The 16,716-nt window shown below is 37.3% G+C and overlaps 1 protein-coding gene across 1 annotated transcript in view; it reads right to left on the bottom strand.

Annotated features, from left to right (window-relative positions):
* Window positions 1-15,709, bottom strand: part of LOC114652023 (TNFAIP3-interacting protein 1-like) — a 28,797-nt gene extending 13,088 nt beyond the window's left edge. Inside the window, exons 1-5 of the mRNA XM_051928557.1 lie at window positions 15,577-15,709; window positions 15,403-15,497; window positions 5,260-5,340; window positions 4,956-5,021; window positions 4,517-4,648 (exon numbers count right to left, since the gene is read on the bottom strand). Of these exons, the coding sequence (XP_051784517.1) occupies window positions 4,517-4,648; window positions 4,956-5,021; window positions 5,260-5,340; window positions 15,403-15,447 (324 nt within the window). The 5' untranslated portion in view covers window positions 15,448-15,497; window positions 15,577-15,709. The remainder of the gene's footprint in view (window positions 1-4,516; window positions 4,649-4,955; window positions 5,022-5,259; window positions 5,341-15,402; window positions 15,498-15,576) is intronic.
* Window positions 15,710-16,716: the final 1,007 nt, after the last annotated feature.

Genomic DNA, 16,716 nt, shown 5'->3' on the forward strand with positions numbered 1-16,716 from the left:
AGAGAGAATCTCTCAACACAACTTTGAATTTTCCCTTTTCTTCCTTATATTATTTATATGACTCAAGTAAAAGTGAAAGAAGAGAGCCGTGCAGGGAAGAATCAAGTAATCTGATAACTAGGATAGCATGAGATGAGTTAAGAGTAACATACTGCTACACCTGCAAGTAGAATCTGGTACAAGAAAAAGCTCCAGTAGTATCAGAATGAAAGTAGAATAATAAGATTTAGTTAAATATAATCTTCATTTACATAGAAGGTATCTCTGTGTGGTATCAGTAGTGCTGCTATCATGTATCTTTTGCGTATTTGTGTATGACAGAAATGCACTGTGGGAAATGTTTTTGGGGAGCACTTGTTATGAGTGTAACTGCCAAATTTTGTTTTGTATTCAATTTCATGTAATTAATGCTAAAAATATTTTCATATATGATTTTGCAATCATGGAATTCAAAAGCCAATAAAAATAGTTTTATTTGATATTTTTTAAGGTTTTTTGGGATGGAAAGTCAGAAATATTTCTCCCTTAGTGTTAGGCAACAACATACACCCATTTTCGTACCTATACATTTCTCAGAAAAATGAACATCAAAGGAGGAAAAGTGCTTTTTATTTTTTTGTTTAATACAACATACAGTTTGGTGTCCCTGTTAACTCATTTCTGTTTCTGGGAAGTGTTAATGGGGGGATGGGGGGTCAGTCATACACAGAAAATAGCATGTGATGGCCCTGTGCATACACAAATGGTTGGTCATCAATAAAATAAAAATATTGGGGGGCAAAGATGGGGTTTTCTAGTGAGGCTTGTGAATGGATGAGATGAAAATGGTGGTGATCAGGTAATATATAAAACTAAACACACTTCTTCCTGTGTCAATGATGTGAATTTCACAAAGAATAACTTTTTCAATTTCACACAGATCATTTGGCAACACAAATGCACAGTGTTTAATGCTGATCTAGGTCTATCCTGTATGGCATTTTCACCTTCTCTTTTTTCACATGAGTTTTCTAAAGATACTCAATATTCTATCCACACTTGAGGTGAGTTGAAATCTCTAAGCTGTGAGCGTGCCCTGCAGTGCACTTTGCTAGAAGCTGAAGGCATCAGAGGTAACCTACAAAACTGATTGTTTTACTGGCAGGTGCAAAGGGTACAGATAACAGGAGAATGCTCCACGTTGAGCAATGTAATCATTGGAGCCCCTCAGGGGTCTGTGCTTGGACCTTTACTTTTCTGATTTATTTTAATTACATTGATTTTATTATAGTTAGTAAATCTGTGAAATTCACAATTGACACTAAAATTGGAGGGATGGCAGACCCTGAGGAGGCAGCAAATGGAATTCAAGAAAACCTGGACAACCTTCAGAACTGGGTGAACATCTGGAAAATGCAGTTTAAGGTAGAAAAGTTCAAAGTGTTACAACATGGGCAAAAGGAACATCCATCTATACTAATTAATAAAAGGCAAAGCCCTCACTGACTCACTGACTGACTGACTGACTGACTGACTCACTCACTCACTCATCACTAATTGTCCAACTTCCCGTGTAGGTGGAAGGCTAAAATTTGGCAGGCTGATTCCTTACAGCTTACTTACAAAAGTTAGGCAGGTTTCATTTCGAAATTCAACGTGTAATGGTCATAACTGGAACCTCTTTTTTGACAATTTACTGTAATGGACGGCAGCTCGATGGCCGTGGGAGGCGGAGTTGAGTGTCACGTCATCACGCCTCCCACGTAATCACGTGAAAAGACTGTGAACGCAGTAGGGAGAAATGAAGGAAGAGCCGCAAACAGCGAAGAACAAAAAATTAATTAAACAATTGAGAAGGGAGCGAAACAATAAGAAGCGAGCGAGTGAAGCATACAAGCATCTTCATAAGGGAAACAAAGCACAGTGTAAAACGTAAGTTTAAATTAAGTTTATTGAAACGCTCCAGTTGCGGATTGCAATAACATATTCGCGAGATAAAAGAACGCATTAGGGAGAAATGAAGGAAGAGCCGCAAACAGCTAAGAACAAAAAATTCATTAAACAATTGAGAAGGGAGCGAAACAATAAGAAGCGAGCGAGTGAAGCATACAAGCATGTTCATAAGGGAAACAAAGCACGGTGTAAAACGAAAGTTTAAATTAAGCTTATAGAAACGCTCCTGCTGCGGATTGCAATAACATATTCGCGAGATAAAAGTTTAATGAGAAGACATGAGGTATAAACGAACTACACGCCGTAGTGCAACGTTAGGGGCAACAGTTTCAACCATTCTATGATCTGCTTCTCGCAACTGAAAGACGGCACATGGGGGATGTTAGCCGACTTGCTGACCGCAACGTTAGGGGCTTCAACTCTGGCGCTGACGATAGAGATTCGATTCCTGAGAGGGGATGCAGTGAGTGTGTATGCCTGATGAGCCCAGAATTAGGGAGAAACACGTGTCGCATACTCTTTGCATTATTTGAAAGTAAACTATTAAAACCATTCTATGATCAGCTTCTGGGAACAGAAAGAGGGCACGTGGCAGATGTAAGGCGACTTCCTGACCAACCACAAGCGTAACCTGGCAGGTAACCACCCATACAGTCAGATTGTGATTCAGAAAACGAATGCCATGAATGTAATTACCACGATCTACATACTGTCAAATAAACGAAACACACGCCGTAGCGCGACAGCTGTGAAAAGCGAGGTTCACAAAAAAACAGATCCTTAACAAATTGTTATTGGTATATTTTCGATCCGTTTAAAAAGGTTTTCTTTTCTTCTTAAAAAATTAAAAGCAGTACTTCGCCGCAACGAAGCGCAAGAATTTGGCTATATATATCTGCTTCTCGCAATTAAAAGAGGGCACGTGGCGGATTTTAGACGACTTCATGACCAAACATAAGTGTTACCTGCCAGGTAGGGTTACCACTTTTAATACAAAAAAATAAGGGACGCATACTGCAGCGGGTGCCACATCCCAGTGCCAACACTTTGCAGACTCTACTTAAAAGACCCGCCCTCCTCACTGGACAGTTAAAAAGACCAATCAAACTAACGATGACATCAAGTATTACCCAATCAAAAGTAGGAAAGGAGGCATCTTCATAAAATGCGTGTGGGATGATTTGCATGAGACGCTGCTTTAAAAAAAATGATAAAAAAAATACGGGACAAATCCCGTCCCGTATTGATTCAAAACGGGATGCGCAATTTCATTCTCAAATACGGGACGATTCCGTATTTTAAAGGACGGGTGGCAACCCTACAGTGCCAGGTAACCACCCATACAATCAGATTGTGATTCAGACTAGGAATGCAATGAATGTAATTACCCCGATCTACATACAAGGCGAAAGTCTTGCAACATTCAAAGATGATGGTTTGGGATAAGTACACCATAGAACATAAAAGAGCTTATGAAGCCTTGAACCGAAAAAAGCAAGATCTCAGAGATCGTAAAAAAAAAAAAATAGGAGGTAATGTCGTTTTACTCGCTGTAGATTTTAGTCAAACATTACCAGTTATTCCACGAGGGAGACCAGCAAATGAACTCAACGCGTGTTTAAAATCCATGCTTCTCCCATGCTCGGTTATATGTCGCGTGTTCTCGGGTAGGTACACCAAAAAATGTGTACATTTAAGCATGTAATGGGCAAACAAAAAATGAGGTATACCCAAAGGCACTGCAGTAGTACTTAATGTAACTTTACTTCTTAAATGTTAATGTTTTACTGTTTAATAATTTATACGCTTCTTATATGTTGTTCAAATTCTTTTATCAAAATACCAGTGACAGTGCAATGCACGATAACATGGAGTGAATACACCATACGCATCCGCCCACGGCCGCCCTGGTGTGCGCAGGTAGGAGTTGATTCTACAATAAAATAAAATAAAGATAAAAAGAGTAATACAATCATCACCCATAAAGCGGATAGTAGACGTGACGTACTATATGTGTACCAGATTTCAAGTCAATAGGTGAAACGGTTTGCGAGGTACAGGTGATTTAAAATCCTGGACAGACAAACGAATAGCCACGGTAGCAAATTACAGAAGAAGATTTTACTGTTTAATAATTTATATTTATATGAAATGTGCTTCTTATATATTACTTCATATTCTCATATGATAATGATGTTAATGTTGTTTATATTGATTTCTATGTTATTGAAACTGCATGTATGTGTGTATATGTATGTATATATATATATATATATATATATATATATATATATATATATATATATATATATATATAATATATGTGTATGTGTGTATATATATATATATACTAGCAAAATACAGTATATATATATATATACACACATACACATATACACATATATATGTGTATGTATATATATATATATATATGACAGCAACATTCATAACAATGACAACACAATTACATTGACAATCATGTTACGTTATTTTTAAAATGTTTCCTTTACTTTTTCATAACCTCTTTAACACACTACTTCTCCGCTGCGAAGCGCGGGTATTTTGCTAGTTATTAAATAAATACCATTTGTTTTTCAATCCTTTGCTTTGCCAGTATGAGTTTCTTGTCAAACTCCCGCTGCTTCTGCTCCATTCCTTCCTTTAGGAGGCTGTTATCCTTCTGCAAAGCTGTTAAACTCTTCTGCATTTCCATAACCTGGAAGGTAAAAGAGTATCCAAAATGATTTGATTTGTGCCTCCTACATTTTGTCATTAGGCAAAACGAACAACTGTCCAACAAGCGTTTCAGGCTGATTTGAGGTGAGGCTTGATTTGAGAATCTTGCTCAAAAACAACAGGCACCCAACCAAACAGGCTTATTGTTAAGTGAAGATTCCAGAGTTCAAGTCTTACACATCCAAACAGATCAGTACAGCTCTGAAGTCAGCAATGACTTCATTTACTATTTTGTTTTGAGCGACTCTATTATTAATTGAAAATTTGAGCTCCGGTACTCGTCTTACCTTTTGTTCAAAACTTTGCTTCATCATTTTGACGTGTTTATCCCACTGTTTATTCACTCGAAGTACCTAATTAAACACAAAGCAAACAGAATTGAAAAAGACACGTTAAGTTTCCACAGAGAGTAGTGATGACCAATGCTGGCTTATTTCCTCTTAGAATGAAATGCTTCCTATTGTTTTCCTGGTTGTCAAGTTCAAAGCTCTCATATTTAATCAGGCGCTTAAAAAATAAATAGTCTTCTTCTGATTTTAAGGCCCACAACCTTAACTTCCCACAAATGTCAGTGAATATTTCTTAATTAACCTCTTCTCTTTGGGTTTCCAAGGTCTTGATCTGCTGTTTCAGAGCCTCCAGGGAAGACACTGTTATATCGCTCTTCAAGCCCTACAGAAGAAAACATATAGTCACAGAAAAGAAATGAACTAACTGTCATTCAGGTCTCTAGGAAAAGGTTGCTTTTATTTTATTAATTTGGCTGATTTAGACAGAAAGACCACATAAAGCAGAAAGTTGGAGCAATATTCTGTATCAGAAATTAAATTTAAATTTAAATGTTGGTAAGGCAGATAAGTCAAGTTTTTTTCCTTGCTGTAAAATAACAAGGCTAGAGACAGAAATGTTCAGATATGTCACAAAACCTTATGTTTCCACCTTTTCCTCTCAATAAATGCCTATTTTTGGCAATTTCTTCCCTTTATATAATGAGTGTTTTTTACTCTGAGTTAATTCTGAGATACATTGAATAATTTTAAGAATATTGTGTCAATTGAATAAATATTACCAACTTCTTAGTGAATATCAATATAAAACATTTTATGAATATTTAACATTTACAGATTTAATCAATTAATTAAATAATTAATAATACATATATATTGATACAGTAATGACAATAATACATTTCTCTTTCTAGTTGTAATTGTTCTCATTAAGTTTCCTCTTCTTCAGGAAAAAATAAATAAACAATAATCCGGTCTATCCACTTTCTGAATTCACTTAATGCAATCTCACGGTCATGCAATGCCTTCTGCCCAAAGAAGCCATCAGCTTCTGGACAATAGTAGACACAAGTCCAGCACAGGGCACAGGTACTCACACATACACATTGGCTCATTTTAGTGGCACCTATTCGCCTGCATTCGTCTGCATCTTCATGTTTTACTATTTTTTTTATATGGGAATGAAATTAGAGAACCTAAATTAAAGACAATGCATACTTACTGTAAAAATAACTTGTGAAATGTACATTGAACAGGCTCAGATTTTAACCCAGGATCCTGTGGTTCTGAGGTTTGGTTTATTATTAATTAACATTTAAAAATTCATATTTTATAGGTCCAAGGACTGGCACACAGTGACAGGCATCCCTGTCGGATTGGAGTCTGTTCCCATGCCTGGCCAGCAATGGTCCTGAAAAGAGGCAGGAGGTCCCCTGTCTACACAGAGATTGGGGCATAAGATGCCCTGTAAGGAATGAGTATGCTGGCATCTCAGAAGGAATCAATGGAGGAACATTACCCAGCTGGGTGGCCAGCTTTGAGGAAGGATGGGGAGTGGAATTACTACATACTCCCCTGAACAACTAGAGGGCAGCATCCCTGGGGACAGGTACAAGGTCAGGATATGCTGGGGGTTGTAATGCTATACAGCAGTCCTGTGGGGGTCCCTGGGTGCCACCAGAAGGTGCTGTCTCAGGCTATCCTCCATGGTCTTTGGGATTTCCAACTAAGATAAAAGGAACCGCCCTGCCACATCCAGGCAATCTGGAGTTTAAGTTGTAGAATAACACTCGCCTGGAGGTGTGGAGGAAAAGAAAAGAAGAGTTAAACAGCTTTTGTGAAGATCATTGTGCAGTATTAAATAAATCACTTATTTAACCCTATGACTTGTGCTCGTGTAGTGGTGTCTAAGGTTTGGGATGCTGCAACACCCTTTGCTGTCGACACAGGAAGCATTGTGAGTCAGGACTGAACTCATCACATCTGAGAGTTGGTATACTGAAATCACAACTATTAAAATATATTTAGAAAGCATTCATTGCCATAGTGACATTATTTTGCACAGTAATATGTATATCAGCACAACCCACAGCATGAGAAACAGACTGAAGGATTATCAATGTAGGTGTAACTTGAAGAGGGGAAAACCCATGCATACATCGGGAAAACTTGCAAATGCCACACAGAAAGCAACTGGGCTACGGACTTGAGAGAGCAGCATACGATGGCACCACTACTACTATTAGTAATAATAACAATAACAACAGAAACAACAACCACAATCATCATAATCACAAATTGAATAAAAAGAAAAATCATTGTTTGATTTTTACTTACACATTGCAAAGATTAATTACGTAAACTCTGTATAGTCTTTTACCTGATTTTTATACATCCTCTACAAGAATAGAACTGTTATATATTTAAAGACATCTACACTGTAAATATTTTAGTGTACCTTTTTTCTTTATTAATCAATTTGGTAGAAGCAATCTGCTTCCTTGAAGTACTTCACAGCTAAATCAAACAATATTTAAAGAAGCCAGCAGATGGTGCCATGTGCACACTTTTTGGTCACCGGTGGTTCCCATTAACTTTTCAGAGAGGTTGCAGTAAGTTTCAATTTCTGTTGCCGCAAAGCTTTTTGTTTTTGGCCTATGAAGCATATTGTAACATTCTACTTTTGTGCTTGTTTGACTTTATGCCCTGATTAATAGCTTTGACCTGGTGGTCTTTTCTGTGCACTGAGCTATGTAATCATATGACAACTGCAGTATGAGGAAATAGTTTAAATCAGTTTTCAAAGCCACACAGTTACACCTTCTTGAGGACTAAGTTTTAAAGGGCTAGCGTAGTTAATTCTTTAGTAGTGAAGTCACAAATCCCAATTCTCCTCTAGGTGTGACATCTTAGCAAATGAGTTTCACCTTAGACAAAGTTCAGGAGGGTGTCGCATTTGGATTTTACTTAAGTGTTCGGTGTGTTTGCCAAGGATTGCACAACAGCATGTGAAGAAGTGGAAGCCTCTCAGCTCAGGAATTTTTGAGTAATAAAATATGGATCCTACTCCCCACCTAAATATTTGCTGTATCATGTGAGTTATGGTTTGAAACTCTGAGTCATATTCAAATTGTAAATATTATATTACATATATTTTAAGCATATACTTGAACAACGTTTTCAGTGTTACTGCATGGATTTTCAGAAATGCTACAATACATTAAGAATTCTGTTAAATGTATGTTATAAAATATATAATTTTATAATATAATATATATTCTTTTTTTATTCCCCTTATACAGTTCAGGGTCACTTCAAGTCAAAGCTATTCCAAACAACACAGGATTCAAGGCAGGAGTCAACCAGTCCAATATGTGCACAAACCTGAGTCAATATGAGTCATCATTTTAAAATATAAGTACCTGAAGATAAACTCATGCTGACATGGAGAGAACATGCAAACTCCACACAGGCAGAACTTAGACCAGAATTCAAACCCATGACTCTGGAGATGTGAGACGTCTCAGCCAACCACAGCACCACCATGGCTGTGAATTAAATATCTTTTCTAGCAGTTACATTTTATTGATCAGGTGCCTTAAACATAATTACATACAATATAAAAATATAATATTTTTATAAATGAAGCCACTATTCAAAAAGACTTTCAAATTACAGTTAAAATGGTTCCCTTTTTCTACAAGTCGGTGTGTGAATTTACAATCTACTTCTTCTGCCACCAAGCCTTACTGTCAGCCCACAATCCTCCATGCTCTGAATATGGTTAGCCTAGTGAGACTTGATAGATAGATAGATAGATAGATAGATAGATAGATAGATAGATAGATAGATAGATAGATAGATAGATAGATAGATAGATAGATAGATAGATAGATAGATAGATAGATAGATAGATAGATAGATAGATAGATAGATAGATAGATAGATACTTTTTTGTCTCAAGGGGAAATTCATTCATTTCATTCTGCTTGTCCATCATCTTCTAAGCCCAACATTAATTGCATGTGCACTATATTGTAGCGATATCACCACGACAGGTTTAAAAAGAAAGAAACACAGCAGGACAAAGAAGGGATTACAGAATAGTTTACATATATTCAGCTAGCAAATAACTTTGTTACAGAACATTTCCTACATAATGCACTTACTAATCCTATATACTATCTAAGTGCAGGCCCATTAATTGGTTCTGTAAAAAAGTGGAAATTGTTTCAACAATCCCAGCCATTCATTTTTTGAACCTGCTTTATCCATTACTTGGGCAGAAGCTTGTTCCTTTGCACACTCATTTATGTTGTGCCTGTTAATGTACTGTACATACTGTGGGATATGGCCAGCCTGTCATCCTGGCCAACACCCCCAGGCCGCCAGATGGAGCTGTCCCTGCTGCATGGAAGTGCCCCAAATACCAGCAGGGAATCATGGACGATGGAGTTTTCCTTTACAGCCCTGCTGGATATCACAGGGGCCAAAAGATGACGCTGCAGGGAGGCCCAGAGAGTTGTTTGTGCCCTATAACCCGGACGTTCATCGTAGGCAAGTTCCGGGTTGAAGAAAAGGACTTTTTATCTGACCCGGAAGTGATAAGAAATCACATGGACTGTAGGATGGGAAACACTTCCGGGTCAGGGAATATGAAAGGACTATGGGAAATCCCAGACGGGGAGCTGAGCTGGGTGGAAGGAGGGCAACGCGTCTGGGAGTGGAGGATTGTGTATTGGTTATTGATTATTACTGAGTATTGTGGAGAGGAGGGTGCTTTGTGCACAATTATTATTATTAATAAACCACTATTTGGACTTTTACGTGGTGTCTGACGTCTAGTCTGAGGGTTCAAGGGGTCACGGAGACCTCTATCTGTCACAATACCTAATGGATGAGCAGTATATGGCCAAACGTATATGGGTACTCCTCCAAATTATTGAGTTCAAGTGTTTCAGCTGCACCCATTGTTAATAAGTGTGTAAAATGATACCATAACCATGCTATCTCCACTGCCAAACTTGGCACAGCCATAGGATGCCTCCTTTGGTACAAGTCAGTAAGTGAATTTGCTGTTCTGCTAGATCTGCCGTGGTCAACTTTAAACACTATTATTGTGATTTAGAAGCATCTAGAAACAACAACAGCTCAGCCATGAAATGGTTTACTTAGACGCACTGACTGACTGCAGCCACCAAGAGATGAAGCACATAGAGCACAAAAATTGTCTATCCATTGCTGGATCACTCACAACAGTTCCAAGCTACCTCTAGAAGCAACATCAGCACAAGAACTGTGTATTGGAAGCTTCATGAAATAGGTTTCTAAGGCCGAGCAGCTGCACACAAACTTAAGATTACTGTGGGCAATGTACATTTTTGGCTGGAGTGGTGTAAAGCATGCCAACATCGGACTATAGAACAGTGGCAATGTATTCTCTGGAGTAATGAATCACACTTCAATATCAGGCAGTCTGATGAGCAAATCTGTGTTTGGTAGATGAAAGGAGAACTCTTCCTTCTGGACTGCTTAGTGCTTAATATAAAGATTGGTGGAGGAGGGATAATTGTCTGGGGCTGTTTTTCAGGGGTTGCACTAGGCCCTGTGGTCCCATTTAAGGGTACTGTTAATGCTATAGCATACAAAAACATTTTAGACAATATTGCACTTCTTCCTTTGTCGCAACAATTTGTGAAAGGCCCTTTTCTGTTCTACCAAGACTGTTACTCTATGCACAAAGCCAGATACTTAAAGACATGGTATGACAAATTTGTTTTGGAGGAACTTGATTAGTTAGCAAAGGACCCTGACCTCAACCCTACTGATCATCATTAGGATGAACAGGGACACTGAATATGCAGCAAGTCTTCTTGTCCAACATCAGTACCTGATTTCCACAAATGCTCTTTTAGCTGAATGGGCACACATTCCTTAAGCCTTACTAGAAGAGTGCAGGCTTTTATACATTAACACTAATGGTTCTGGATGTCAAACATCCCATATAGATGTGATGGTCAGGTGTCCACAAACTCTAGCTTCTATAGTATATATTTAAATCGTATCGAAACTCATATGAACAATAGAAGAATATAAGCTCCGTCTAGACCACAGGTGTCGAACTCCGGTCCTCGAGGGCCGCAGTGGCTGCATGTTTTCATTCTAACCATCTTCTTCATTAGTGAGCCGTTTTTACAGCTGATTAACTTCTTTTGCTTTAGTTTTAATTAACTTGACTCAGGCCCCATAATTGTATCTTTTTCCTTAATTAGTAGCCAAACAATAATGAGACATCAAACAAGCCACCATATGACAGAAAAAACAGAAAAATCAACAGATTTAGAAATATCTGCTGTGGCAGAATGAGAGCAGCAACAGGCCATTGATTTAAATAACAGGCTTAATTAACCACAAGAATCAGCTTCTCATTAAGAGACTGGGTGGAGTGAAATTGGTTGGAGTTTGAAATCCCAGTTTAGCGGGTCATCTGTTGGCTCGTTTCATGTCTCATTTCTGTTTGGCTGCCATTTAATGAAGAAACAAATCAATTCAGAGGACTGAATCCTTAAAAACAGGGCTATTGAAATGAAGGGAAAAGGAGTTAATTAGCAGAGAAAACTACTCACTGATTAGGAAAAGGGTTAAAATGAAAACCTGTAGCCACTGCGGCCCTCCAGGCCTGAAGTTTGACACCCCTGGTCTAGACAGGGGTAGGGTGATGAATTAAATCCCTTTTCATAAAATGATGAGGTTATAATGTTAATCATTGTGCCACTATTCTGCCCAAACTACTGAGGATATTGTATACAATTATGATTCAGTATGTGAAGCATATGAGGCAGATGAAAGGAAATAGCTACACTGCAGTATGTAGGCAGAGACAAAAACATAATTGTTATCTGAGTGTTACAATTCATACAATGTAATAACATAGTGGCATGAATATTCTAAATTCATATCCCAGACAGGTACTTGTCTTTCTTGAATCTGCATATTCTCCTTGTGTCTATGTCAAGTTCATTGGCAGGTACAGTACATCAGTTTCCTTCCACATCCTGTAGGTGAGCATCTTATGTTAATTAGCACTCCTAAAATGTCTTGGTGTGGATGTGCAACTGCGTCAGTGGGCCCTGTGAGGACTGACCCCTGTTTCCATGACTTTGTATTAGAATAAATGCATTCAACAAAGGAATGCATGGATTTTAGGGTCTGATAATAAGTATTAAAGATACTTGTCTACAAGTGTATTGTTAACAATGTGTGGTTGGTGGATGAAAAATTATTTTAGGTTTTGCACGTTAAAAGATGTTTTAAGATTAACTGAGCCCACTTCTTTCATTTTGCATAAGACTGGATCTGGAAAAACCCCTGAAGCTTCTGTTACGCTTATGGCATACAACATAAGCATATACGTTGAAGATTATGTTTATCATACCAATGAGAACAAATATGATATATATAGTAATGATTTTACTAAACAGATAAAAATGCTAACAGAGATGGTTAAATAATGCAATTCAATAACACTTTTGTGTTGTGCTTGACTCTTTAGAGATAAAATTCATATCTGCTTTCTCACCTGCTTCCCCACATCACCCACAGCTCCTCTCCTTCTCCCCCATTGATTTTCTTTCATCTTATGGGCATTCTAAGTTTAAATTTATGCAACAGGAATTCATTATCTTATTTCCTGCTGTGTACGTATACTGTATATATAATAAAAGGGTCATTTTGGGGCTCTGTAGTCATATAGCTCTCAACACTGGGTAAGGTTAAAGGTTTAATGAACTTGCTATTGTACTTTGTATGTTATTTTTCCTTTCATTGGGTTGTGTCTTGTTATTATGTTATGTTCTTATTGTTTTATTATGTAGTTATTATGTTTTGTTTCTAAAAAAGTCTCTGAACAAGTAAAAAAAAAAAGTGTATTTTGGGGCCACTTTAAATTGCTCTGATCCTTTGCAGTTTGTATCTTTTTAATGCAGCTGAGGTTCCTGCCTTGTGCCCTGTGTTGGCTGGGATTGGCTCCAGCAGACCCCCGTGACCCTGTGTTAAGATATAGAGGGTTGGAAAATGACTGGCTGACTGACTGAGATTCAATTTTACTGCCTTCTACCATTAGTGATGACCTTAATATGAATTATATAACGAGGCTAAGGGTCCGATCCACGTATTAGACCTACATCCCTGACTAAAGCAGATGCTTAACAATATTAGGAACCATGATGTGCTGCCATACCCACTAATTGTCTCCTTACAAGGTATTGTCTGGCCTGCTGCCCTCTGCAGTGTATGGTCTATATGGCCCATATTGTTAGGCAGGAGAAAAATTCACAAAATCCCCAAAGGATTTCTTCACTAACATTTGAAAAGATTTAAGTGGACTAAACTGCACAATATTTCTTAAATAAACTCCTGCCTGGAGCCTCTTAATGTGGTGGGAGTCCATCTTAAATACAAACCATACACAATAAGTTCAGAACAGCATGCAGTTTTTACTATTCTAGCTTGACTTTGAAAAACTAAAAATAAAAGGATTCATTTCACTTTTACAGGAAGTTTAATGAACACATTATTCTAAAGCAGCAGGAAGTTGGTGCCCAACTATAATGGAATCGCCAAGAAGTAAGGACCAGACAGGGACCAGTGACAGAGACGCAAAAATAAATCCTACGAAAAGGCCCTACTGAGCTGGCATGAAGCCGCTGTAGCTCATATGGGCCAGTAGGTAGCAGCATTCTACTAATGTTAGGGCAGACCCAGCTGTCCTAAAGGGAAAGCAGGTAGCTTGAAAAATGTCTGGCCCTTTTAATGACCTCACAGGTCTTAGGGTATTAGTTCAACCAAGAAGAGATACTGGATATGATAGGAAGATACACAAAAAGATGTCATTTAAGTACTTTATGAAGTTTTTGGTGATAAGTAATGAAGGCGACAACCACATAGTAGACAGTTCAACAGTTATTTGGTTTGTTTTGCTTTCTTTTTCCTTTACTTCTGAGTCCATTATATTTAATCTTTTCTTTCATTTTACCTTTACATTAAAATGCATTATTTCAATATTCTGTACTACAACGGCATTCTATTCTGATCTGAAGTTACCTTTACTGGCACAGCACTTCCATGAATTGTGATAATCAGCATATCATTCACTCAATCAGTTTTCACTCCTGCATACTATCAGTTCATGATCATGCAGACTCAGAGATAGTAACAGCAGCATCAAACACAGGATACAAATCAGTTCTGGATGAGAGAGTTTAGCTCATCATACTGTTGGCCACACTCCTAAACAAACACTCAAATTATATTTTTACACTGCCATTTTACAATCATAAGATATTTAGTACTGTAGTATAAATAATTATCTGTGCACAAACAGTACAATCCATCATTTGCCTTTCCATGATATGGCATATAAGCCCCAGGAAGCAATGCAAAATTAAATACAAACATACTGTATTTCCATTCATATTTTAGACTTCTAAAATGTAGTAACAGCACCTAGGTTTAGTGTGATATTACCACATTGTTAAATCTACTTCAGTACTGTGTTCACCAAGCGAGATGTTTAGTGGCACTTGGTCATTCAGTATGACTTATCAGTATGACCTGTCATATGCTGAGTCAACAGTGTTCATACATCTTAGTGCCAGATATAAGGAACTGATCCTGGAAGTTGTGGGGAAGCTCCATGAAAACCAGCATTATAGTCATTTGTTTTTTCTGCTTTAAAGAAATTTGGATGATGGACAGCAGTAGTCAAATCCTAAATTTATTATATTACAATTGTTTTTGAGCCAATCGGATTGTTTATACAATGTGTCAAGTCAATGAGACCAGTATGTCTGGAATTGATATGTGAGAAGGACTGACTTTTATTTAAAAGACTAACGGACAAACTGTATGTGTATTAATATTTCATTTTCATTGTTAGTAGTGCTTAGCTTGGGGACAGCCAAGGGAAAATTAACAAATATCACTGCTGTAAATCAGGCCACTTCACTGTTTCACTTCTGCATAAATTATTATTAAAAAATAGCAAAAAGCCTTATAGTTTAACAGTCATGACATGCATAGAAGATATTTAATTTAGATTAAACTTTATTTCTTTAAATGCTGCATTTGGTATGAAAGTTAATAAGCATGGAAAGAACCTGAGTTATTTTTAACTTGTGTTATTCTAGAAATGCTGCTAAGAGTGGTATGAAGTGCTTCATATTCTCAACATTTCTTGTATTGGTAATTAAAACTATAAGAAAGAACAAAACAATCCATGGGTTTGCCAATTCATGTAAAAACATATAAAATGGCAGTTGTCAAAAAACTGAACAATTTTAATTAGCTCATTATTAGGAACTAAATAAAAAATTTTCTTATATTATTCAAAATGTATATATATATTTTTAAATTCATGATCAATAAATGAAACTTAAAATACTCTTACCTCTCTGGCTTCAGAAAGCAAACCCACCGGCTGATGTTCAGTCATTCTGTTTAGCTGAATGAAAACTGCTTTGAGTCCTTTGCTGTTAGGAAATCCTTCAGAAACACAAAAAGATATTCTTGTACTTTACTATTCCACAACCCGTCTGACTGACTCTTCATTTAGCCAACATACATTTTCATATGCTTCACATCTTTATATGATTGCTTCACAGCATTGGGGCAGCCCAAAATGTCATAACAAGCTCCACTTCCATTATCATGACTAACTACTGTATTTCAACAATGTGAAACAACCTGGAAATTGTAATTAATTTTATTACTGGAAGAAGCAGACAACAAGGAAGTTTGTTAAAGAAAAATCTGAATGGCAAGACAGATAATGAATATATAATAAGTAGCTACTTAACTAAAGAATCCCCAAGGGGTAAAGGAAATGTCATTTTTGGCATGGTGTTACAGTCAAAGACAATCTATTTATAAAACGAGGGTACAGAGTTTAATCATGGTTGTGACTGAAACAAAAGAAAAGGAAAAAAAAAACCTTTAAACTCACACACACACACACACACACACACACAAAAAAAAATCTTTACCTCTTATAAAAAGGGCAAAAATTGTTACTTGTTTGAAAAATAACAGCATCACTACACAGATAGATAAAATAAATATAACCCCTTCTGTCTATTATATCCTCCTTATGTGAACTTATAATTTTGGCTATCTAGTGGAGTGCTTCTCCCACTTGCCTGCCTCTGATACAGGACAGATTTATATTAGTAACGTCCTGCATTTACATTAGTAATACCAGGCTATATCTACCTTGTGCAGCTCATGATGTCTTAAAGGACACGGTTTCAGGACTTACGTGTAGGTCTGTCTGGACAGGTATTGCCTGCCCACCACACCTAAACTGGATGATATGGACTTTGAAAATGTATGGGTGTTTATTTAAGGCAGTATTATTTATTTGGCAAACACCTTTACCAAAATGACCTACATATGGTTAAGGTGCCTAACATTTGTTTATATATTTCAGAACACAACTCTCACAATGGCATCACACTAATATTCCTCTTCTGTGATCACGTGCTTCCTTCCATACTGGCTGAAATGAAATAATCTGCTAATTCTAATTTTTACCCAATGTCACAATTTGCTGTTTTCCCGGGATGTCCTGTCTAAGAGCCCAGAGAAAACCAGGAAGCAAAGAACTCCAGATGTCCAAAGTGGATTGTTTCCATATGTTGGACCAGGAAAATCGCTGATGGGAACAGGCATGGCCATGGAGGTAACAGGAAGACAGCAGGAAATA

Source organism: Erpetoichthys calabaricus, chromosome 5, assembly GCF_900747795.2.
Source record: "Erpetoichthys calabaricus chromosome 5, fErpCal1.3, whole genome shotgun sequence".
NCBI classification, from domain to species: domain Eukaryota; kingdom Metazoa; phylum Chordata; class Cladistia; order Polypteriformes; family Polypteridae; genus Erpetoichthys; species Erpetoichthys calabaricus.